At 35.7% G+C, this 27,683-nt stretch overlaps 1 protein-coding gene across 2 annotated transcripts in view; it reads right to left on the reverse strand.

Annotated features, from left to right (window-relative positions):
- Positions 1 to 27,683, reverse strand: part of HMGCLL1 (3-hydroxy-3-methylglutaryl-CoA lyase like 1) — a 155,841-nt gene that overhangs the window by 57,322 nt on the left and 70,836 nt on the right. For both annotated transcript variants that reach the window (XM_073905259.1, XM_073905260.1), the window contains exons 4-7: positions 23,384 to 23,479; positions 21,260 to 21,408; positions 10,776 to 10,839; positions 7,007 to 7,195 (exon numbers count right to left, since the gene is read on the reverse strand). In XM_073905259.1, the coding sequence (XP_073761360.1) occupies positions 7,007 to 7,195; positions 10,776 to 10,839; positions 21,260 to 21,408; positions 23,384 to 23,479 (498 nt within the window). The remainder of the gene's footprint in view (positions 1 to 7,006; positions 7,196 to 10,775; positions 10,840 to 21,259; positions 21,409 to 23,383; positions 23,480 to 27,683) is intronic.

Raw genomic sequence — 27,683 nt, forward strand, 5'->3', positions numbered from 1 at the left:
ATATATATATATATATATATATATATATAAGTTGTTCTCTCTATAAAATTTTGAGATACAGTTTCTTCTAACAGATCAAAATGTACCCTAAATCACTGGTGTATGGCTTTGTTCTAGTCTCCTTCCTGATCACATTCCCTCCTTTTTTTTAAAATCTTCTTTCTTTTTTCAAACAACTTATCTTATCAATTCCTGTTATAAAATCTTTTATAATTTTCATCTTTACAGTCATCTTCCATCCCTTCATTGTATCAACCCTTATTTTGTACATATATAAGTCTTTCTTCCTTCAAAATTTTAGGAGGCACTTTCTTCTAACAGACCAATATACGCCCAAAATCCAGTGTGTGGCACTGATCTATGCACTAGCCTGATCATATTTGAGCATATTCTTTTTTTTTTTTTTTTTGCTCTGTTTGTTTTTATCTTTTTCTTCTCTTTTTTTTTCTTTCTTTCCCTTTCTTTTCCCCTGGTTTCAGCTCTCTTCTAATTTGTATAGAGTATATTTGCTGGGGACGTTGTTAACCTGTTAGCATTTTGTTCTCTCATTCATCTATTCTCCTCTGGACAAAATGACAAGACGAAAAAAATCACCTCAGCAAAAAGAACAAGAGGTAGTACCCTCTGCCAGGGACCTACTCAATACAGACATTAGTACAATGTCGGACCTAGAGTTCAGAATCCTGACTTTAAAGATACTAGCTGGGCTTGAAAAAAGCATGGAAGTTATTAGAGAAACCCTTTCTGGAGAAATAAAAGAACTAAAATCTAACCAAGTCGAAATCAAAAAAGCTATTAATGAGGTGCAATCAAAAATGGGGGCACTAACTGCTAGGATAAATGAGGCAGAAGAGAGAATCAGCGATATAGAAGACCAAATGATGGAAAATAAAGAGGCAGAGAAAAAGAGAGCGAAACAACTACAGGATCACGAGGGCAGAATTCAAGAGATAAGCCATACGATAAGATGAAACAATATTAGAATAATTGGGATCCCAGAAGAAAGAGAGAGAGAGGAGGCAGAAGGTATATTGGAGCAAATTATAGCAGAGAACTTCCCTAATGTGGGGAAGGAAACAGGGATCAAAATCCAGGAGGCACAGAGAACCCCTCTCAAAATCAATAAAAATAGGTCAACACCCCGACATCTAATAGTAAAACTTACGAGTCTCAGAGACAAAGAGAAAATCCTGAAAGCAGCTCGAGAGAAGAGATATGTAATCTACAATGGTAGAAACATTAGATTGGCAACAGACCTATCCACAGAGACCTGGCAGGCCAGAAAGGACTGGCATGATATCTTCAGAGCACTAAACGAGAAAAATATGCAGCCAAGAATACTATATCCAGCTAGGCTGTCATTGAAAATAGAAGGAGAGATAAAAGGCTTCCAGGACAAACAAAAACTAAAGGAATTTGCAAAAATGAACTACTGGGACTTCATCAAGATAAAAAGCTTTTGCACAGCAAAAGAAACAGTCCACAAAACCAAAGACAACTGACAGAATGGGAGAAAATATTTGCAAATGACATCTCAGATAAAGGGCTAGTATCCAAAATCTATAAAGAACTTATCATACCGAACACCCAAAGAACAAATAATCCAATCAAGAAATGGACAGAAGACATGAACAGACATTTTTCCAAAGAAGACATCCAAATGGCCAACAGACACATGAAAAAGTGCTCCACATCGCTCGGCATCAGGGAAATCCAAATCAAAACCTCAATGAGATACCACCTCACACCAGTCAGATGGCTCAGATTAACAAGTCAGGAAAGAACAGATGTTGGCGGGGATGTGGAGAAAGGGGAACCTTCCTACACTGTTGGTGGGAATGCAAGCTGGTGCAGCCACTCTGGAAAACAGTATGGAGGTTCCTCAAACAGTTGAAAATAGAGTTACCATACGATCCAGCAATTGCACTACTGGGTATTTACCCCAAAGATACAAATGTAGGGATCCGAAGGGGTACATGCACCCCAATGTTTATAGCAGCAATGTCCACAATAGCCAAACTGTGGAAAGAGTCAAGATGTCCATCGACAGATGAATGGATAAAGAAGAAGTGGTATATATACACAATGAATATTATGCAGCCATCAAAAGGAATGAGATCTTGCCATTTGCAATGACATGGATGGAACTGGAGGGTGTTATGCTGAGTGAAATAAGTCAATCAGAGAAAGACATGTATCATATGACCTCACTGATATGAGGAATTCTTAATCTCAGGAAACAAACTGAGGGTTGCTGGAGTGGTGTTGGGTGGGAGGGATGGGGTGGCTGGGTGATAGACATTGGGGAGGTTATGTGCTATGGTGAGCACTGTGAATTGTGCAAGACTGTTGAATGACAGATCTGTACCTCTGAAACAAATAATGCAATATATGTTAAGAAAAAAAAAGAAGAAGATAGCAGGAGGGGAAGAATGAAGGGGAGTAAGTTGGAGGGGGAGACGAACCATGAGAGACGATGGACTCTGAAAAACAAACTGAGGGTTCTAGAGGGGGTGGGGTGGGGGGATGGGTTAGCCTGGTGATGGGTATAAAGAGGGCACGTTCTGCATGGAGCACTGGGTGTTATGCACAAACAATAAATCATGGAACACTACATCAAAAGCTAATGATATAATGTTGGGTGATTAACATAACAATAAAAAAATTTAAAAAAAAAGAGGAGAAATAACAACCAACACCACAGAAATACAAAGAATTATAAGAAACTGCTATGAAAAATTATACACCCTCATTTGGACATCCTAAAAGAAATGGAGAAATTCCTAGAAATATGTACTCTTCCTATACTGAATAAGGAAAATGGGAAATTGGAAAAGACTGATTACTATCCATGAAATTGAATCAGTAATAAAAAAATTCCCAACAAACAATATTCCATAACCAGGTGGCTTCACAGGTTAATTCTACCAAACATATAAAGAAGAATTAATATCTATCCTTCTCAAACTATCCCAAAAAAATTAAAGAGGAAGGAAAGCTTCCTAATTCATTCTACAAAACCATCATTACCCTGATACAAAACAAACAAAGAAACAAAAAAAAGATAAAAACACTTTTAAAAAAGAAAATTAATAAGAGGCTAATTTCTCTGATGAACATAGGTGCAAAATCTTCAACAAAATATTATCAAACCAAATAAATTATACATTAAGGATCATTCACCATAATCAAGTGGGATTTATTTCAGGGATGCAAGGATGATTCAATATCCAGAAATCAATATACATGATATACCACATTAACAAAATGAGGAATTAAAATCTTATCATCTCAATAGATGCAGATAAAGCACTTGATGAAATTCAACATCACTTAATAAAAACTCTCAAAAAAGTGGGCTTAAAGGTAACATTCCTCTACATAGTAAAGGCCACATATGACAAACCCACAGCTAATATCATACTCGATGATAAAAAGCAGAAAACTTTTCAACTAAGATCAGGAATGAGACAAGGATATCCAATCTTGCCAGTTTTATTCAACATAGTGCTAAAAATCTTAGCTTCAACAATCAGACAAAAAAAAAAAATCCAAATTGTTATGGAAGAAGTAAAACTGTCACTATTTGCAAATGACATGATACTATATATAAGACCCTAAAGACTAGAACCAAAATGCTGTTAGCATTACAAAATGAATTAAGTAATGTTGCAAGATAGAAAATAAAGAAAAATCCGTTGCATTTCTATACAGTAATAACAAAGAGGAAGAAAGAAAAATGAAGTAAGCAACCCCATTTACAATTGCATCAATAAGAATAAAATGCCTAGGAATAAATTTAACCAAGCAGGAAAGACATGCAGTTTGAAATTTGTAAGATGTTAATTAAAGAAACTGAAGATGACAAAAAGAAATGGAAAGCTATATCATGCTTATGGATTAGAAGAATTACTATCATTAAAATGTTCATATAAGCCATAATAGTCTAAAGATTCAATGCAATCCTTATCAAAATACCAACAGCATTTTTCACATAACTACAACAAACAATGCTAAAATTTGTAGGGAAGTATATAGCACCCTGAATAGCCAAAGCAATCTTGAGAAAGAAAAACAAAGCTGGAGGTATCACAATCCCAGATTCCAAAATATATCACAAAACTAAAGTAATTAAACCAGCATCGCTCTGGCACAAAAATAGACACATAGATCAGAACAGGATAGAGGGTCCAGAAATAAACCCATCATTTCATGCTCAATTCATCTATGACAAAGGACATCAGAATATATAAAAGAAGTCAAGAATATACAAGAGGGAAAAGACCATCTGTTTAATAAATGGTGCTGGGAAAACTGGACAGCCACAGGCAAAAGAATGAAACTAGGCCACTATCTTTACACCATACACACAAATAAACTCAAAATGGATTAAAAACATAAATATGAGACCTGACACCATAAAACTCAATATAAAACATAGGCAGTAATCTCTTAGACACTGGCCTTAGCAATATTTTTCTATACTTATCTCCTCAGGCACAGAGAACAAAACTGTAATTAAACTATTGGAACTACACCAACATAAAAAGCTTTGGCACAGTGAAGGAAACCAACAGAACAAAAAGGCATCCTACTGAATGGGAGAAGATATTTGCAAATGATGCATCAGATAAGGAGATAACATCTAAAATATATTAAAAACTTAAACACACTTTAATACCAAAAAAATCCAATTACAAATAGGAAGAGAACCTGAATAGACATGTTTTTTTAAAGAAGACATACAGATGGCCAACAGACACATGAAAAGATACTCAGTATGAGTGATCATCAGGGAAATACAAATCACAACCACAATGAGATATTGGCTCACACCTGTCAGAATGGCTAGTATCAAAAAGACAACAAGTGCTAGTGAGGATGTGGAGAAAAAGCAACCCTCATCTACTGTTGTTGGAAATGTAAATTGATGCAGCCACTGTGGAAAACTGTATGGAATTTCCTCAAAAAATTAGAAGTCAGATAAAGGACTAGCATCCAAAATCTATAAAGAACTTATCAAACTCAACACCCAAAGAACAAATAATCCAATCAAGAAATGGGCAGAAGACATGAACAGACTTTTTTCCAAAGAAGACATCCAAATGGCCAACAGACACATGAAAAAGTGCTCCACATCGCTCGGCATCAGGGAAATCCAAATCAAAACCTCAATGAGATACCACCTCACACCAGTCAGAACGGCTCAAATTAACAAGTCAGGAAACGACAGATGTTGGCGGGGATGTGGAGAAAGGGGAACCCTCCTACACTGTTGGTGGGAATGCAAGCTGGTGCAGCCACTCTGGAAAACAGTATGGAGGTTCCTCAAACAGTTGAAAATAGAGCTACCCTACGATCCAGCAATTGCACTACTGGGTATTTACCACAAAGATACAAATGTAGGCATCTGAAGGGGTACGTGCATCCCAATGTTTATAGCAGCAATGTCCACAATAGCCAAACTGTAGAAAGAGCCAAGATGTCCATCGACAGATGAATGGATTAAGAAGATGTGGTATATATACACAATGGAATATTATGCAGCCATCAAAAAGAAGGAGATCTTGCCATTTGCAACGATGTGGATGGAACTGGAGGAGGTGTTATGCTGAGTGAAATAAGTGAATTGGGAAAGACATGTATCATATGATCTCACTGATATGAGGAATTCTTAATCTCAGGAAACAAACTGAGGGTGGCTGGAGTGATGGGGGAGTGGGAGGGATGGGGTGGCTGGGTGATAGACACTGGGGAGGGTATGTGCTATGGTGAGTGCTGTGAATTTTGCAAGGCTGCTGAATCACAGATCTGTACTTCTGAAACAAATAACGCAATAGATGTTAAAAAAAAAAAAAAAGAAGATAGCAGGAGGGGAAGAATGAAGGGGGGTAAATCGGAGGGGGAGACGAACCATGAGAGATGATGGACTCTGAAAAACAAACTGAGGGTTCTAGAGGGGAGGGGGGTGGGGGTGGGGGGGATGGGTTAGCCCGTGATGGGTATTAAAGAGGGCATGTTCTGCGTATAGCACTGGGTGTTATGCACAAACAGTGAATCATGGAACACATCAGAAACTAATGATGTAATGTATGGTGATTAACAAAACAATAAAAAAATTTAAAGGGGGGAAAAAAAAGAAATACCATACAACCCAGTATTTCAACTTCTGGGCATTTACCTGAAGAAAACAAAAACACTAATTTAAAAAGATACATGCACCTATCTGTTCTGTGGCAGCATTATTTATAATAACCAAGATATGAAAGCAATTTATGTGTCCATGAATAGATGAAAGGAGAAAGACGTGGTACATATACACACAATGGAATATTATTCAGCCACGAAAAGGAATGGAATCTTGCCATTTGCAACAACATGAACGTTGTTTTCCAGATGGAAAAGACAAATACTTCATGTATAATAATACAGGTCTGCAAACAAGCCAGACAGGGAAAGACAAATGCTATATGATTTCTCTTATATGTGGAATCTAAAAACCAAACCAAACAAACAAAGAGACTCCTAAATACAGAGAACAAACACTTGGTTGCCAGAAGGGAGGTGGGTAGGGGTAATGGGTAAAATAGACAAATGGTATTAAAAAGTACAGACTTCCAGTTATAAAAGTCATAAGCATGACAAGCATATGGAACATAGTCAATATTGTTGTAAGTGACAGAGAATAACTACACTTACTGTGGTGGTCATTTCATAATATATATAATTATTGAATTACTATGTTGCACCTAAAACTAATATTGTATGTCAACTACCCTACAGTAAAAAAAAGAACAAATTTTATCAAATCAAATTAACAGCAATAGGAGACATCGTCCTAAAAATAAATGTGTAATTTTCAGATGTTTCCTGAGTGCTTGTCATGTGGTAGACACTGTTTAAGCACTATATTCATAGCAGTTTATAAATATTATCCCACTAATGCTGTTGATGTTTATAAGTAAGGATACCCATTTTGCACATACACACAAATAATACGAAATACCTGAAGGGCCGTAAGGATATTTGCTAAGGCTTGTCCATATGTGTCATGGCAGTGAACGGCAAGAGCACTAGGTGGGATTTCTTTCATGACACTCTCCAACATTCTCTTCATGCTCCCTGGAGTTCCCACTCCAATGGTGTCTCCCAGAGAGATCTCATAACAGCCCATACCATACAATCTCTTAGATACCTGTCGGGAAAGGTGAGGAGCTAGTGAAACAATGGAAATGGACAGTCTCAAACCCTGTTATTCCTTAGCAAACATCATCCAGAAGTAAAAGTCACAACTAAGATCAGTTACGTATCCATGGGAAACATTTATTTTAGTTTTCTGGTCTTTTTCCTGTTTATTAAGTCCTAAGCATTACATAAAGGTTTTAAAGACATTACTATATTTTTCTAATATTCAAATTTGCCTTAGAATCATAACTATCTATTTACATAGTTTGGTTATGAAATTATAAGCTACAATTTCAATTATGGGAGCCTTACTTTCTCAACCCTATCATCGAAACAGGAGCATTACAAATTTACTTTGGAAGTAGTATTTCTCGAGGCATTAGATTAGAGGTCAAGAGATATCAATACTCGTTCCAGCTCTGTCAGTAAGTAGTTTTGTGATTGACAGAATCACCTAAGATTTCTAACTTAATTTTTCTGGCTTATAAATGGAGGCACTTGTGCAAAGTAAACTGCAAGTTCCCTTTATGATGGATAACTAATGTCGCTTTCAAAGAGCAATATGAGTTTACAAGAAGGCAGCATGTTATGTTAACAAAGACATGAGTTCTGAAATCAGACAAGCCTGGATTTAAATCTCAGCTTCCACCCATGCTAGTCATGTGCTACTGGGTAGAAGATTAACCTTTTTAAGCCTCAGTCTCTTTCCTGTAAAATAGAGATAACAAAATAGAGAAAACAATTAGCATATTTTCTAAGTCTTATTAATTTTTAAAGATTGCATTAATGATGATGTTAATAAGGACATGTTGGTTATGAAAATGAAATGAGAATATATAAAAAATCGCTTTGTACAATATCTGGCATATGTAAAAAAATAACTGATTTATTATGTATTTCTCATAATTTTTTGGCAGGCACTAGTTTAGGGGCTGGGACATAATCAGCATATAAGTCCTGAGATGGTTGATGCTGTCAACTGAGGATTGAACTCAAACAATTCCACTCAAGAAAGTGTAAATACAAGTAAAATAAGAATTTTGGAACAAAGAAACAGGATTCTAAGAGCATGTAGCAAAGGAAATTGACCTACATCTATCAAGTAGGAAGGGCCTAAGTGAGAGCTTGAGATAAAGTAGGCGTTAACTTGTTGAAGAGGGTGAGAAGAAGGGTACACTAAGAATGTTTCAGGTGGAATATAACGTGTTCCAGACAGCTGAAATAGAAAATGCAAAGGGCATTCCAGATAGGGAAAAAAAAAAAATACAAAGGGTAGGTGTGGCAAGAAAGCAAAAACCAAGGGGGAATGAAGCTACATAATTCTGGTGAGGTGGGCGTAGGACAAACCATGCAGAGCCTTGCAAACAAGCCAAGCTGAGAATTTTGGTTGAGGATTCTATCATAAGAGCAATAGAAAGCCACAATAGACTGTTGGGGTAGTGGCAATATTAATCTTTCAGAAAGGCACTATCAACAATATCGAAAACAGGTTGGAGGGCACTCAGAAGGGCCCCCTAGTCCAAGTAGGAGACTATTATTGGATGGAAACTTGGATTTAAAACAAAAAAAAAGGCATAATTTTCATTCTTCCCTACTGCCTATTAAATGCTGGAATTTCTTAATGGCCAGGTAAAGGACAATGAAGTTTCAAAAGAGAAACCTAGCCACAGTTGGATGAAAACCCTAAGTGTGGTATCAAGGGAGTTTAAGGAAACAAGGGTGTCATCAAGGACAAGTGGTCAGTAGTCCCAAATTCTGCTAAGATGTCAAGATGAGTAGTGGATATGATCTTGCATTTTTTAACCCAAGTGCTAAGTGGTGGTCTTACAAAGAGGGATTTCAGTGAAGTGAATGGTCTAGAAGTCACCTTGGAGGATGATAAAGAGCTGGTGGCACCTGAGGAAATAAACACCACTAGTGTAGACAGCCCTTTGAAGAAGTTTCAGTCGGTTAAGCGACTGCCTTCGGCTCAGGTCATGATCCTGGAGTCCCGGGATCGAGTCCTGAATTGGGGTCCCCACTCAGCGGGGAGTCTGCTTCTCCCTCCGACCCTCTCCCCTCTCATGTGCTCGCTCTCTCTCATTCTCGCTCTCTCAAATAAATAAAAATCTTTAAAAAATAAAAAAATAGATGTAGAAGGATAAAAATAGGTAACCAGTAAATAGATGTGGATGCTTAATTAAGAAAGGAGGCTTTCAGATGGAAGAGACTTGAACGTGTTCAAGCGTCAACAGGAAGGATTCTAACCAGTTGAATATACAGGGGAGTAAATGAGAGGAACTAGAAGCTTGAACAGACTGAACAGTTTGCAATGCTGACTGCAGGCAGTAAGAGAGTGAGCCGGCCACAAAACCTAGTAGAAGAGTACAGAAGGCTCATTTAAAGTTGCTGGTCATCAACTAATGCTTCTGATCTGCCTGATTCTCTTCAGCAACTCCTCAGGCATTCTGGGGCAGGCATGGAGAGGCTGAGGATGTGGGTGGTACATCCAGAGACTCCACAAGGCAAAAGGCAGAAAAGCAAGGGGTTTGGTGGGGGGTAAGAGTTGGAGCCTCGTTTTTTGTGGAGCCTGAAGTTATATCATTTTGGAAATTTTAAGAAAAGAATATGTATTTGTGAGTGCAAATTAATAAAGTCTTAGAAGGGTCCCATGCAGGTGAAGAACTACAACACTGAAGAATCTTTATTTTATAGTGTATCTGCCTCTCTGTGTAAAGGTCTTAAAAATAGACTGTGGGACAACACTCATTTGAAAAAAATCTGCAGTAAATTTCAAAAGTTCAAATGACAGCACAAAAGAGGAATGGCTTTAGCCAAACTGAAGGTTTATCCTGCGTAAATTCTGATTTTCTAACAATGCTCTATCTTCACTACTTTGGTAACGCATCACAAAATATATGACAATAACAGCCTTAACAACAGGTGCACATTCATATAGTTCATATACAAATGTTTCTGAGAGCCTAATATAGTCTCAAAAACTGAATATTTTGTCTTCATTGGTATCAATTAATAAACCGGAACAGGAAGTAGAAAATGAACTTCAATAAGCAGGTCTTTAATCTATATATAATATAATCTATCACCACAAAATTGCTAATAAAAGCAACTTGAATCTCAGCAGTAAGAGCTCTTGGATCTTAAAGGAACAAAAACAGTGTACAGCAAAAGCAGTGTATCAGAAAAAACTCTGATACAAGTGTCAAAGTATGCAGGACAAAAACGAAGGGAGCCTACCTGAGCGACCAAAGCGAAGTTGAAGTGTGTGTGCACAAACTGTCCTGACATTCTGATGGAATGTGGAAAGGCCCTCACTGCATTCTACCCATGTAAAAATGAAACAGGTGTTTTTATTCCTTCACCTTTGAGCACCCAAATGATAAGACTAAGGTTATTTAACTTTGAAGAGTTGTGCCAATATATCCATCTGCAGTGTCAAAATGAAACAATTAGTTAAGTAATCAAACTTGTCTTCCATCCCATGGAAGACAACTCTGTTGTCAGATGCAAAATACAGTAAGGAAAATAGGCTACTTTTTAAAATAATATACATCATTTTACCAAGAACCAGAAAACCAGGGGTATCTTACTTCTGTCACTTTTTGTGGTGTGATGTTTCCTTCATATGGACAGCCCAGGGCACAAGACACATACCTAAATTCAAAATACAGAATCATATAAATATATGGATGATGGATAAGTCATTTCCTAATTTTCATTTTATAAAAATTAAGAAATAGCTAAAAAGTCATCAAAAATGTATTTTACACCAGTTCATTATTATTCTCAGAACAAACAAAAACAATTTTGGAACATTTTCAATTGAAGTCACATTTTTATCTAGTAATTACAATTTGATATGTTATTTGATGGCAGATGGGAATGAGATAACATGTGTTTATCTTGTGGAGTTATTTATACAACAGCAATATATGAACATTCAAAGCAGAAAATATCACTGAACTACATAGTTTATTCAATTATTAAATATCCAGGTCTTTGGAATCAGAGAGATAGCATGTAGATGACTAACTGAATTTCTTTTTACTCCCACTTGGATCTTTTGGCCTCATTTAGATAGTCAATCACCCCAAAACTTCTAAACCTGGCCACAACCTCAAAGTTCATCTTGTTTATCTCCTGTGGGTATACCTAAATCATCCCAAACAGAAGAGTTTCTAGTCTGTTTAAAAGGCTCCAAATAAAGATATTCCATAAGCTTCTTCAACAATTTAATATAAAAAGTCAAGTCTTTCCTGAAATGATAATACTTTTCCATCTTAAGTATTAAGCTTTAGAAAAAGCCTGTTTTAGCTATTTTCAGCTCAACACCAATCCCATTTTATTAAACTTTCCTCAGAGATTTTACAACGCTTGTATTAAAATAATGCATCATGTGTTTGATTGTCAGGGATGAAGCAATTCACATGAGAGAGAGAGGGGTGGTAGGAAATGAGGCTGGAGATCCAATTTTCTGAGCCAGAATATAACAGGCTTTAGATAATAAGGCCCTTGAATGCCATGCCAAGGAGTCTGAACTTTGAGATCACTCAAAGTTATTAGGTAATGTAGTGACAAGATCAGAGTAGTTTTCCAGGAATGTTAACTCTTTGAGAACTCTGGAAGTGGTTGCCAGAGGAAAGGTACAGGCCAAAACAAGACAAACCATAAAACCGTTATTTCTATGATTCTAAGATGCTATCCATTATAAGATATACTATGAATTTCATAACAGATTTTGGAATGAAAAAGTAAACTATATATTCAATGATTTAATCCATACCCACTGATTCCAAAGATGTAATCCAATTTCAAAAGTATTAAAGTATGAATAAAAGTTGTGTTTTGTGATTCAAATAAATAAGCAATTTACTAAATCAGGTAAGCAGTGATGAAGACAGAGAAGGAATTAAGAGGTTAATTCAATTAAAATTTGAAAGTTATGCTGGAGAGGAAATCCATTTCTCTGCTCTAATAATTACTATAATTTAATCTTGTTTGAATAATCTGTATAAATTTAATCAAGACAACTGGAAAGAAAATGTTACATAAACCTAACACTTGGAAAAGGAGGCTAAGATTGAAAAAGAACAAACATTTTCAATGCAGATACAATGATTATAGATAAATATGTATTTTCTGTGTGTGTGTGTATAATCACATTTATTCTAAACCCAAAATGTCTAAATGTGATTAAATAGAAAATCCAAGCCATGCATTTACATGCCATCCCTCTAAATATATATATATATATATATATATATATATGAAAAAAATAGAGGGAAAAAAAGGGCAAAACAATAAAAGCAAACCAAAACCAACCTCTCCTGCATACTCAACTAATCTGGCCATAGCTACCCCTTTGTGCCCTAATTTTAAGTTGGCCACGTGCATTTTCATTCACTCACGTTTTCCCTGATTCCTTTCCAGGTTTGCCTGGTTTTCATATTCCACCGATTCCACAAACATAAGGATTCTCAACTATGTTCATTAACTTACTTTAATATTCTATAAGCACAGGTTGGCAAACTAAGACCCACAGGCCAAATCCTGCTCATTAGTCTTTTGCAAGTAAAATTTTATTGGAACAATGCCATGCCCTTCTGTTTACCTATTATCCATGGCTATTTCCGCACTGTAAGAGCAGAGATGAGGAGTCACACAGAGACCATTTGACCCACAAAACCTAAAATACTACCGTCTGGTCCTTTACAGAAAAAGCTTGCTGCTGGTAATAAGTGAAATACTTTCATGAGTGTGAGAATGTCTCTACCATGATAAAAATAGTTTACATCATCTGCTTTGACTAGTGGCTAGAGTCAACGTCTAGATTTCTGCTCTTCTCTAGCCATCTATTAGAGTGGCTCTCAAACTTGCCCACACAGAATCACCTGGGGAGCTTAAAAAACAAAACCCTGATGGTTAAGACACACTCCAAACCAATTAAATCACAAACTTAGGGAATGAAATTCAACCACTAATATTTCAAAATAATTTCTAAATCTCCATTATTTTGTCAAAATTGAAAACCACTAAACCATTAGCAATACTACCTCCCCTGGATTGCTTGATTCCCTTGCATAGAAAAGGGGACAATACACAGATTTGAGAGTAGCTAGTCTCAAGAATCTCCTCACTATTATGCCATAGAACCTTTGATCTATTTTTGATTGACTGGTGGTTAAATTTCTCACAGACCTATCTCAAATCGTTTCTACTCTGATGAAGCCCCAAACCACAACCTCTCCATTTCTTTCTTTTATCCAGTTTCTTACTTCTGGCTTAATGTCCTTCAGTGCTTTTTTCCACCAATGGTTGAGTTTTGCAGGCCATTTTGTCAGCAAATGATTTTATTTCACCTTAATTAATGTATAATATTTGGCTAGGTATAAAATTCTAAGTTAAGCTATTCTGCCTTTTTGAACATATTTCACTATCTCTGGTCTCAGTTTTGCTGATGAGAATTTTGCTATCTAATGCATTGGTAATGCCTTTATAGCAATTTTATAGTAATTTGTTCTCTATTATCTTTAGGATTCTGTTTATATCTAATATTCTACATTTTACCATGAGAATGTCAGGACTTGTTATACTTTTTTAATATTTACATTGATGTTTTTCTTCAAATCTAGAAAATCCTCAAGGTATTAACTCATCAAACCTATCGCTCACATCTGATTTCCTTTTTTTCTCCTGAAAATTTTGTTAGGCATTCTCTCTTAACCTCACTTCCAAAAGTTCTATTAATTTTTTGTGTTTTATTATTGCAATTTCCTTAAATCCTACTTCCAGTCACTAATACCCCTTTCAACTGTATATAATCTGCTGTTCAATGCAATCATTTTCATTTAATATATGTATTTTTAATTTAAAGAAATGTTTCTTTTTGTAAAAGCTTATTTTTTATAAATATCTGTTCTTTTATGTTCTTCCTTTTCCTCTTTATTTTGAGGAGTTAATTTACAATCTCTCTTCAGATTGTCCTATTTCCTTCCTTTCTGTTAAAGTTTTCCTATATTTTTTTGCTTATTTTTTTCTTAGCATACACTGTGTATCATCATGTGGTTTATAAATTTTACTGTGTCTTTTCACAGTGATTTTAGTTTCTGTAGGAATTCCATGAGAGTCTTGACTTATTCAAATGTCTCTATAAACAAGATCTGACTTCCTTTGGCCCTTGCTCTATGGACTTCACCAGTTCTTGGACAAATTTCTACCTGAATTTCTTAATTTGGGTTTCCAGGATATACCAACAAGTTCCACTGACTTTGCATTTACAAGGAGGTGATTCCCGCCTCCAAGAATAATCACTTTCAAATCCATGTTTTAGTAGAATATCTGTCTTTTCCCATATAGACATTAAAATCCCATTTTCAAGCCACTAGGGATATCTGAAATAGATACCCCATGTGTTAGTGGCATCAACCTGCATGCTTACCACACTTTCTTTGATGAAATCTGAGGACTTTCCTTTCTGAGTTTGGCTGTATGTTTTATAAGTGGTTATATTTATGTGTTTGTAATCGGAACAAAAAAGGGAGTCTCTGCCTCAACTCAGTCCCCCACAGTCTCTGTCTTTCATCATTACGCAGATAGATAACTCCAGGAACAACTCAAAAATCTCATGAACATTACAAATTGATTCCCTGACATATTCACATGGCATATTAAGCTCAGTATGTCCAAAATGGTGCTCATTCCTGTTTCCCCTACATTTGCCATTAAAAAAAATAATAATAATAGTAATACAGTCATTTTCAGAATCTGTCCTGCCAGATCACTTAAAGGTCATCTTTGAGAACATATTCAATAACTTGGGTTGGCTGGTTCTTCCTCTCCAGCCTCTGTAGCACATGACCTCTGCCAGTGCCAGCCCAAGTATACAAAACAGTCCCTGAATAGCTTCTCCAGGACAGCTGCAAACATCTCCTAAATGCTTCCCTTGCCTCTGGTCTCACATCACTCATTTGTACACCAATATCTATTGACAAAATAATATGACTACAACACGGATCTGTTTACATAGTTTTATACTTTGAAAATCTTTTAGTGGCTTGCCATTGTCTACCAAATACACTTGGTATTCAAGTTCAGCAATTTGTGAAACTTCAACCTAACTCTCTACCTCTCTCCCATTACACAGCTTCAAAAACTCCCATTCCAGTGAAAGTAAACTTTTCCGTCATCTAAGCACGTTTGAGACTTCTCTTCACTATGCCTTTGTTCTTTGTAGATTTCCTGCCCCACCTGAAAAGGCCATTATTTCTGATTATGCTTCCATATATTTACCTATCTTTGATGACTTCATTTTACTGACACCTTCTGCATTAAGTTTCTCCAAATTACCCCAGAGAAATTTAATATAGTATTACTTTAAACTTGAATAGGATTTTTCTGTATGTCTCTCAATGTATTTGCCTTTTTTGACAATACAATAATTATTTCTCTATATATTATTCTCCAGTCTGCTTTGAAGATTGGCTACTTTTTCATTTTCATATTCCATACAGTATCACTAGACAGTTCATTATATAAAATACTCAATATTTCTTGAATGAATTAATCCACAAATGTGTTAAGGTGATGTTTTCATCATTTGAATAATTTTCTATGCAATTCCTAATCTTTATTCTAAATGTATAACCTCATACAGGCCATTAAAGTTCTAAATCCTCTAGCCAGAGAAGATAGCATATATTTATGAGTTCAGATGTAGAATATTTTAAATATCATATAGGATATATTATATAGGATGACCGAATAATAAAGGATTTGCCAACTGATATTGAAGCTCGTTGTGCTAAAATTAAAAGCATGGTGTTACAATAAACTCTGTGGATGGAAATATGAGTTGTTTTATTTTTATTTGTGCTTGTTAAGGCCATGTATTAGTATTATGCAAAATCATGATAAAAGAGAAACTGAGGCATTCAAGTCTTTAACAACTTTTTCTGGTAAAACTGAGTCATGAAAAAGTACCTACAGTGAGGCCTTACCCAAGCCTACCTTCCCACAAGTATCCTACATCCTTTCACCATTCTGGCAAAAAGGATGAGGAAAAGCCTGGAAAAAATTTTGCAAACCACCTTGAAAGGAAGCAATCAACCACTGCTATCCTCAGATGAGAAAAGCAATGCCAAGAGCAAGGAGATGACATGTGATGTCAATTAAACGTAATTAAGACATTTAAATGTAGGAGCTGGTTTGATGCAGTCATGCGGAGTACATCCACCTATAAACAATACAAAATAACATTCCATTATTAATAACCCAACCAAAAGTGGACTGTGAAAGCCTGTTAAACACTTAACACTGTGGATGATATAAGAAATAAAGCCTGTCCCTTGGTCTCAAGGAGCAATTCTGCTAAGATGCTCTTTTAGCTCTCAAATGCTAATTTCATGAGAAATGAAAAAAACACATTCTTTCCTCAAAAGCTCTATATGAAGGCTGTTTAGACATAACTGTACCAACACAGCTTACACATATTAACTATTGCGGGTATGTGTTATTCTGATACATAGCAGTGCTGGAATAATATGTAAGGCTAAAAAAAATGTATAAACCCTCAAACCATATGCATGACAGAAAATAGCTTTAACAGATGTCTCATTTTTACAGTTTTATGTACCATCTTTTGGTAAATGATGCTATGAATTGCTCTTCTGATTTTTCTTCCAGGCCAACACAAAGGCCTCAGTTTAACAGAGGTTGGAAAGGAACCTGACCAATAAACTGTCCACTTAGAAGATGGTGCCATATATGCAAGTGAATTCCATTGGGGTAGATCATCCAATGGAAGGTATTTGCTATATTAGTCATGAGAAACACTAACTGCCAGTCACTGTGTATTTAAAAAATTGAGACTTAAATAATAACGCTCACTATCATGCTCAATAATATTGCTATTACCTTCAGGGTCAGGATCAGAATCCGTAATGACATGTTATATCAGACAGAGGGGAATGAGAAATACAACATGGGCAAAATGACCTAAATGGGTTGGCTAACAAACAAGAAGGCTGCAAGTTCTTGATTAAGTGGGTGTTATAAAGTATCTCTCAAAAGGAAAACCCGTGAAAACTGACCACTTTGAGGGAGAGGGCTGTGCCCTTACTTCACGACAGAAGGATTACCATTTTAAAGGTCAGAAATTATACAGAGCTAGACAACTAGTCAAAAAATAATAAGCATAAGAATTTCCTAACTTCATGGGTGTTTGATCAAAGAAACTGGTCACTGATAGACATAATACAATCTTATTCAGAAGCCTTTAAACCAGATTGGATTTTTATTGGTCTCGGCTAAGAAGAAAGTAGGTGGTGAGGGTCATAGATCAAGAGATGCAAAAATTATGCCTCTAGGAAAACAAAAGCAAAAATGAACTATTCAGACTATACCAACATAAAAAGATTTTGCACAGTGAAGGAGACCAACAACAAAATGAAAAGGCAACCTACCAAGTGGCAGAAAGATATCTGCAAATGATATAACTGATAAGGAGCTAATATAAAAAATAAAGAACTTATACAATTCGATATCAAAAAATAATCCAATTAAAGTGGGCAAAAGACCTGAATACATTTTTTCCAAAGACACAGAGATGGCCAAGGGACACATGAAAAGATGCTCAACATCATGAATCATCAGGGAAATGTAAATCATACCACAAGGAGATATCACCTCATACCTTTCAAAATAGCTAGTATCAGAAAGATTAAAAAAAAAAATACATAGCAAGTGTTAGCACTGAGGTCGCAAAAAAGGAACCCTCATGCATTGTTGGTGAGAATGTAAACTGGCAGGCACTGTGGAAAACAAAGTGGAGATTCCTCAAAAAATTAAAAATACTAATTCCATACCATCCAGTCATTCCACTACTGGCTATTTACCCAAAGAAAACAAAAACTCTAATTTGAAAAGTAAAACATTAACCACATCCTAAAATTGCATTTTGTTTTTCTGTATCTAAAAGTTATATATTATTATCTTTATTAGTTTAACAACTAATTTGTCTTTTACTCCTTATTCTCATTATTTTGTACCTTTTTCCAGGAATTTAAGAATTTCAGCAGTTACAGTTCACAGTTAAATATTTTTGCATTGTGTATTTTTTTTTAACAATGGATGGATAATTTTGTTTGACTTCTGGGAAAGTCAAAAAATTGTTACAATTCAACTTTCAGTAGGTTCAGACTTTCAGAGTAATCATGGATCAACTCATTTTAAGTGATTTTGTAGGAGAGGCCTAAAATGTAATTATGTAACAAGTTTTGCTTTGTTATGTACACCTGCTGACCTTGTGAACTTATTTATAAGCATTTTAATAGTAAAATTAATAATGGCTCCTTAGTGATAGTTTCCTTTTTTAAATTAATATTCTCACAAAGAGAGCAAGCATGTGATTCTTGTGACTTCATTGAAGGTAAGTCGATACTTAGACAAAAAGGAATAAAGCTAAATGTCTGATATATGAAAGTACTACCTTCATATCTCGAGGCATTTCAATTTTGAAGGGATCTTGACAAGCCAAGAGATAATTATTTCAACAAATGCATTGATAAAAATAGAGAAAATGATCACATTTATCACAGACTTTTATTTTTCCTTGCCTTTTTCACTTTTTAAAAAATTTAGACAAATAGAAAAATAACCTATTTCAAACATGTCATATGAATTACACATTAAAAAATAAAGTCTAAAAAGTAGACATTTCATTGTTCATTCATATATAATGTATATTCAGCGGCATTTAGCTGACTTTGCATTTTATGTCAATGATTTGGCATGGTATGTTTTCCCAATGTGTCCCAGATGTTATGCGAAGTCCTGAGCACATATAAAAAAATGTGTACACATGCATGTGTATATATGTGTTTCAGGGAGGGGGGAATCCAACAATAGCCCTCGTAACTTTAATAAAAGCTGCTATTTAAACCATATGAAAGTTAACTATTTTTATAAAAATTTAAATGGTTTTAGTGAGCATTTATAAAATGTGTACTGCCTTACGGCCTTTAAATCTGACAGCTGATGACATAAATTTTCTGGATGGTGATCAAGTACATGTTGATGCAGCTGTTGCCATGTTGCCTTAGTAAGTAAGACATGCTGAAGCATCTACTTCAGTTTCAACTGGCTGAGCATGACTTTCTTAAATGATGACTAATGACCTATGACTTTTAATAATGAGTATCTAAAATCTCGATTGCCAGTAAAAATAAAATCTAATTTAAACTCTGTAAAAGTTTGGGGGAGGAGGAAGAGAATTCTCTACTGCACAAAGAGCAAACTCCCATACTGAAAGGTGTATTTCTAAAAATGAATAAATAGTGTTTCAGAAAATCTACGGGTTGTGCTCCCAAGGAACAAAATTGGACTGTGGGTCACTTTGTAACCATCTTGCACCCTGTACCCTTCTTATAAGGCCTGGCAAACTTTTTAAGTTGTAGCATGGTTAGGAGTTTCTTTGCTGACGGGACAATATTAATTGTTCAACAATCAGTACTCAAGAGGATTTAGGGTTTCCATTAGCTTTAATACATTACCTATTCTACCTTATGAAGACAAAAACCAAATTTACATCCATCTTTTAACATTTAAAAAAAACTTGCCATTTGAAAAAAAACAAACTTTCTATTTGAAGTGCAAGCTGTGCATGCACTTTACTTTGTATAGTTAGGCATTGTTTTCAACTTTTCAGTAAGAATGACTTTACCATAAAACATACACTCCACATTTAAATACACATTAAAATAGAATACCCTCTTCTTTTTCCCTTTCTTTCAAAGGAAAGAGAGACAAAACAACTTCTGTATGTTTGAATTTAGAAAATGATAGTGCATTTCTTCTTTTTGATTGTGGTTATTCACTTTTGCCTTAAAATTACACATCCTTTATTTTCTGTCTATGGAAACACATTATCTTGGTTTTTAAATTTTTCTTGTATGTGCCTTCCATGATATGTATATATTTCAATTACGAGAACAATTTTGTATTTTTAAAAACTCATGCTGGAAACTATCACTATGGAGAGAGGAAGAAGGAGGTAACAAAAGTAAGCCAACCAACAAGATAGTGCCCTGTGGTGTATTCTAACTATTTGCTCGCCAAATGACCTCGAGTGACTTCTAACCCTCTTCTAATACCATCACTCAAAATTGGGTCCACTTGCCTTTTCATTAACCACCGAACCTTCCTTTGCCACTCTGAATTTTGCTCACCTCAACCAAGGGAAGTACAACCTGCCTCTAAATCCAATTACAGCTCTCGGGCTTCTCTTACAAATGCTCTGCATTTTAATTTGTTAACATGCTAAGATTATCATATCTCTGTAAATATAAAAAGCAATAGAAAATTAGCTAATGTCTTAGAAACAAATGCTTTCTTAAGTAACCAATAGTTCATTATACATTTCACAGAGCATAGGCCTGGGAGTACAGCCTATTTGCAGTCCACACTGCAACTGCTGGTTCTGGAAACAGGTCTCTCCTCCTTCCCCATTTGTCTGTGTTTTCGGGTCACACAAGGAAAACAGGGAAGCCGGCTGTTGAGGGGGAGGTTGAATGGGTGAAATGATGGGCTGAATTTCCCAGGGCAGCTCAAAGGCTCAATTTTATGTTTTACACACTGTATTGAAGTTCTACATAAAATAATATTTGAAGAAAAAGTCATGGTTCTTAAAAAAAGGTTAAAGCTGTGGAAACCACATTAGATGATTCCTTCCCAAACGCTACTATGAGTTTACACAAATTTTTCAACCCGCAGCAGGCTGAGATGAACTGATGGCTGCATTTGGGTAAGTATTAATAAAATGAGTAACAATGTCAGGTTTGCTTGCAATGTCAAGTGTGCCTCTGATCTTAGCTGCATTATACACTTCAAAGCTGGATACACTAATAATTATTAAGTGATATACACAAGGTGTATCACTATACAGTGACAGCCCGGATCATACCAGGTACAAAAGATACCCTACATATATTATGAAAGGCAAAGTAATGTCTACATAGTTCATAAATGAACTTATACAATAGATATCAACTAAATAGCATTTGTGAGATTTCATAAATACCCTCGTGCTGGAATATTCATGTGCCTCGCAGACTTAACAACCTCCTCAAACTTCTCCATACTTTCTTCAATAGAACAGTTAATATTCTTCTTGCTAAAGGATTCAGATGCAGCACCAAAAACTGATATCTCTGTGGCTCCAGCAGCAACCTGAAAAAGAGAATTTGAAGGCAAAAGCTAGAAATTTCCAAAATGTACATCATAGCATTAGAAGAAATATTAACTACTCAATAAAGGCATACTTGTGTTCTTTAACATTCGCCTTGGAATTTAAAATTGGAGTCTGCTCATCCTTACGCTCTTTTCAAACTTAAAAATATTTGGTGATAACACAAGAACTTTCTAAACTGCAACACCCATAAATCTGAGGCACAGAAAACACAGTGATGATGTTCTAATTTAATTTTACCTTTCCTAAATTATGTGTAGACTTCAGAAATATCTTAACTGTAATTATGGAAAATACTAGCACCCCAATAAAACCATTTAATATCTATGGGAAACATTCTTCTTAGACCAATTATTAAAATAGAGGAAAGTAAATGCTTTGTTTTTGTCTTCCCATAACCTAACAGAAAAATGTTTTTCCAATTCATCATTTAGACATTGCCCAAAATTTTCTTCCTGTCTCTTAACCTAGCTTCTGTTGTTTCATACCTTGACTGCTACAACCATACTTTTGTGTGTCTAATGTCTTAATCCTCTTAGCCAGTCTTTAAATCCAAAATATTAACCTCAACATTTTTCCCCTTTGCCATCCTTTGTCCTTGCTCCAGGCTTCTCCAGTGACTTGTTTTCAAATATCAAGTTTCTTCATTTTCCAGCTGGATTTTTAAAGACTTTCTATTAATGTATCTCTAGCACTGTGCAAGATTCTCCTCTCTTCCTGATACTCTATTAATATATTAAGAAAGAAAATGTCATTTTTTTCTTCATTTAAAAAAACATTGGCTTCTAGTCCTCCACCCAAAATAGATTTTTAACTTCTAAAATTAAAATTCTATTTATTTGAACACTTACTATGTACCAGTATTGTTGTTAGTAATAGGGCTTTGTACGCCCTATCTCTAACCCATAATCTTATAAACTAAGTATCATTTTGCCCATTTTATAGATGACAAAACTGTGGCCCAAAGAGGCTAAATCACTAAAGCTACTAAAAGTTCTGAAGTCCTGCTTTGAGCACAGGTGCGCCTGACTCCCAAGCCACTAGTTGCACTCCATTGCCTGCCCCTCCAAGCTATCACGAGGGTGTGCACTCAGTTGGTATCTTTTTCAAGGTGGAGACATTCTCTACTCTGTTAGGACCAGTGACAGCAATATTTGTAATTTTTTAAAATGCCTCTTTCTTTCTTTACAATGGGATAAAAAAATTTATCAAAATAAACAAAAGAGTCGTTTTAACAAGCTACACAACAGGTGATATATCAACTAGCACCCACAACCTCAAAATTAGGCAACACAGTCCCAAAGACAAAAGTGAAAAATATTAACACCAGAAATAGCTGCTGCCAAACTTTTACAGTAAAGCCATGTGAGCGTAACATCTCAAGCCATGACCTAAAATTGCTCTGATTCTTCTTGTACGTGTCATTATTAAAACTTTTTGCATATAAATTCTTAAGTCACACAGGACTGGAAGAAACCAACCAGAAGAGGAACAGGGAAGGTTGTTAGAGGCAACTTCAAATGACAGTGATTAGCTTCACCTAGAGGGTGGGAACAAGAGCATCAGAGAGTTGATCCAAAAAGTTGACAAAAATGATCCACTATGATAAGATTAATAATTATAATATTAATTTGAGAAATGTTTAAGTTAAATTCTGTATTCCTTATTTAAGAGGGAAGCACAAAATATACTCTCGGAAGAATTTCATCAAAACGGATAACTGTATTTTTGTGTTTTGATTCCTGAATGGTTAAACTGGAAGGGCCATTAATGTGGAAGAATTCAGACCCTAACAATACCCCGAGGTTTACAGATCGCATTGTACTCATGTACCTATGTTAGAATGGCATTTATACAGGGTAACAAGGAAGCGACATCTGATACCGTTTTAACTAGGTAAAGACCTTAAAACAGTAAGAAGCATATTGATATAAAAATAATGAGTAGCACACTTACAGCACGGTGAAAACCCTGAAGATTAGGAGTAAGGACAGGATATCGAACTCCTGGGTATTGATGAATGCCTTTCATCACTTCAGTGTGATCAGCCATCTGAAATACAAAATAGTTATATATAATCAACTTTAAATATTTTATTGAGCATGGTTTAGTTTTATAGGAAGGTTATAATTACACACGCAATTATATTCTATAAATTAATATTAGAAATAATAAGCTATGCCATTGTAGCTGAAGATAAGTAATTTCTAAAGTCATAAATACATGAAAACTAGATCTGGGTTTAACTTATTCACATAACAGGACCTGGCTAAATGATTACAAATAGTCAACAATTCTTAACTTTACTATTTTCACTTGACTGATTTTTAGTCTCTTCCCTTCATTTCACAACTCAAGTTTCAAATAAAAATACCCTTGAGATTAAGGAGAGGGTTTTTTTAAGATTTTATTTTATTTATTTATTTATTTGAAAGTGGTGGGGGGAGAGAGAGTGCAAGAGCAGGGGGAGGGAAAGAGGGAGGGGGAGAGGGAGAGTCTCAGAAAGACTTTCTGCTCAGCGCGGAGCCTGACATGTGGCTCGATCCCATGACCCTGAGATCATGACCTGAGTGGAAACCAAGAGCGCCAATGTTTAACTGACTGAGCCACCCAGGCTCCCCTCCACTGGGGAGAGTTTTAAAGGAAATATGCCATGCATTTGCCTTCCATATGAAAATTTTATGTCTAAACAACTTTCAATATATGAAATTTTACATTATTTAGTAAAAAAAATTACACATCTGTTTGAATAATTTAACAAGGCTGAGATGATAGTATATTATTTGGTTAGCATAAATATTTTAGTAATAGTCATAGTGTCCTATGCATTATTATCAATGGATTACTATTTGTTCTCATAATGAAAACAAATGCATTCAATGGAGCACATAGTAAGAAAATTTAACCCATCCTTCCAAACCTTTATTCTTCTATATTTTCTATGAATCTTTAAAAATCAACCTTAAATTATCAAATCTTCTAGTTTGCCACAAAGTCTTTAATTTAGCCTCTTAGAGCAAATAACTGATGATCAAATCTCATAATCATCACATAGACAAATTACCACTGACATAATCATGAGCTTTACATATTTAGGAAATAAATTATGGCAGGAACAATAAGCAAAAGGAATAATATATAAATAATGAAAAGTATACAAAATGAGCACGGAGAAAGCTGTAAAATGCACCAAACCAAAATCTGCATCTTCAATATGGGAATGGATGAGGTAAGACTTGCTTTTTCTCTATCCATCTTGACTTGTTACAATAAGGAAGTATTATTTTTAATTTTTTAAAGTTTTTTTATTTGACAGAGAGAGAGAGACAGCGCGAGAGGGAACACAAGCAGGTGGAGTGTGACAGGGAGAAGCAGGCTTCCCGCTGAGCAGGGAGCCCGATGTGGGGCTCAATCCCGGGACCCTGGGATCATGACCTGAGCTGAAGACAGTTAACTGACTGAGCCACCCAGGTGCCCCTTATTTTTAATTTTAAAATGAAATAAAAATTAATCAAAGTAAAAGTGCTTTATAATATAACCATGCACTTAAAAATATGAAATATTACAATATTTACTGCTATTAGCCAATCGGTCTTACTTTCAGTGAAATGCCAGTGGAATTACATTTAATACTTTCAAGGAATATAATATGGATTAAATGAGTTTTTAATACATTTTAAATTTAAAATTAAGATGTAAAAAAAGTTGACTGCCATCATACCTTACTGACATTTAAGCCTCCAAGTTTCATTCGATCCAAACACATTTACTTCTGTCTAAAAGGTGATTCTTGCTTACTTCTTAGGGATCACATTCACTATCTGCCACCAATATCTGCATTCTGTACAAAGACTAATCACTGTGTTCATCTACAATGCATAGAACCCAAGTCTCTAATTTCATTTTGAGCCTATTTGACTTTAAGCCAGATGTTTATTAAGCACCTACTGTGTCCAAAACCCTATACTAGACCCGTGGTAAATATAAATACAGGAAAGTAAAGTCCTTGCACTAAATAATTTGCAGTAAAGTTGGGGAGATAAAACAGATGCATATGGAAAACAATGTAAAGGAATATACTGGCTACAAATGAGAGCACAGGTTAAATGAGTTCAGAAAGGTGAAAGGTTTGTAGGCCCTCTAAGAGTCTAGGAGAGTTACAAGAGGTATGGGATACAAACGGTAGGACATGACTATGGCATATTAAAATTTAAAAAGCTAAGGGCGTCTGGGTGGCTCTGTCAGTTAAGTGGCCAGCTCTTGATTTCGGATCAGGTCATGATCTCAGGGTCTTGAGATTAAGCCCTGGGTCGGGTTCTGTGCTCAGTGGGGTGTCTGCTTGAGATTCTCCCTCTGCCCCTCTCCCCCTCTCACTCTCTAATTAATAAATAAATCTTTAAAAATAAATAAAATAAATAAAATTTAAAAAGTGGCCACAGCAATATCTCTAATCCTACATGCTCTTCCAGAAGCTCAACAGTCCCTATCAAGAGGTGAACTGTGTTACCTCTACTTAAATCTAGGCAGACTTGTGATTGCTCCAAGCAATAGAGTATAACAGAAATAATAACATGTGACTTGAGAGCCCAGGTTATAAAAAAGGATACAGCTTCCATATGGCTTTCTCTTTGGGGGTGGGAGGAGAGCCACTGCAGGGAAATCAGTTAACATGCAGTGAGAAAAATTAGCTTCTGCAGAGAGGCCATGTGCAGGAGCCCAGGTGGAAAGACCCACGTGCAAAGAAACTAAGGCCCCCAGACAACAGCCAGCATCAGCTCCTAAATTTGTGACTGAAAGAGCATTCAGATGGCTTTAGCCTCCAGCATTCAAGTCACCCAGATGAAGCCCCAGACACTGTGGACCAGAGACAGGTGTCCTCCTGTGTGTGACCTGTTCAAATTCCAACGCTCAGATTTCATGAGCATAGCACATATTTATTTATACCACTAAGTTCTCAGGTAATTCATTACATAGCCATAAAATCTGAAACACAGAAAAATCAATAGAGCTGGAAAAGAGGGAGCAATAGGTGCTGCAGTAGGAAAGCATTATCTGGCTAGAGAAGATTATGGGTAAATAAGGTGGGAATAGATTATAAATGAAGATAGGGGACCATACACTGTGATTGTCCTCCAGTTATGTTCACATTATCTAAAAATACAGAAGGCAGTAGAAAGCCACCAGGAATTGGTGTTGAATTAGCTGAAGACTGAGATGCATGCAGTATTTTGGAAAGAGCAAGGCAAAGGGTAGTCTAGACACAAGTGAGGCAATTCTCAGGCAATTGTGAGAATTCAGCATGCAACAAGTTCCAGAAGAATGGTACTGGGAATAGAAGCTCCCAGGAAAAATTAATAGGACACACTGGCTAGTCGTGTAAGGGAGAGGACTTTATTCAAAAATGTAATCCCCATTAGTTTATAGCCTTTTAAAATTATTTAGCATTTGTGCATATTTCAACACAGTCTTTTATTACATATCTATGAATTTAGCCTTTCTGTCTGATGCTAGATTGTGAGGTCGGCCTTTCTGTGTCTGTCTCTTTCTCTCACACACACAAATGTACATGCAAACATGTACACACAAATTATAGTAAAAAAATTAGAATACCACTCCTAATTTCAAGCAAAGTTACTACTAGTTTTAGAGCACTGTAATGAAATCTAAAACAACACTGGACAGTAATCTTAATATTACTGGACAGTATTTACTGGACAGTAATCTTAACATTACTAATATGTCTAACTAAACATAGCATGTTTAAATATTTATTAGAAATATTTACATATGGGTGCCTGGGTGGCTCAGTTTGTTAAGCTACAGCCTTCAGCTCAGGTCATGATCCTGGAGTCCCGGGATCGAGTTCCACATTGGTCTCCCTGCTCAGCAGGGTTCTGCTTCTCCCTCTGACCTGCCTCCCTCTTGTGCTTTCTCTCTCTCTCATTCTCTCTCAAATAAATAAAATCTTTAAAAAAAAAAGAAACATTTACATAACCATGGTAACAGAAATGAATAAAGTGTGTTTCTAACCAATATACGGATTTGGTTAAAGTGTGCATCAAAAAGCAGCATAAAGGGCACAAAACACATTCTTTAAGAAATATAGGTCATATTGACCTGTATGCTATTATTTCATTCCACATGTAAATTAATAAAAATTTGAAGAGATGTTTCAGTCAATAAAACTGAAAAATGAATAGAGATGATAGTGACCAAATTTCCAGGTCAGAAAACCTAAACTTTGATAATCACTGAA

Source organism: Callorhinus ursinus, unplaced genomic scaffold (genome assembly GCF_003265705.2).
Source record: "Callorhinus ursinus isolate GAN/ISIS: 27379988/994484 unplaced genomic scaffold, GSC_fseal_2.0 scaffold22, whole genome shotgun sequence".
Classification (NCBI taxonomy): domain Eukaryota; kingdom Metazoa; phylum Chordata; class Mammalia; order Carnivora; family Otariidae; genus Callorhinus; species Callorhinus ursinus.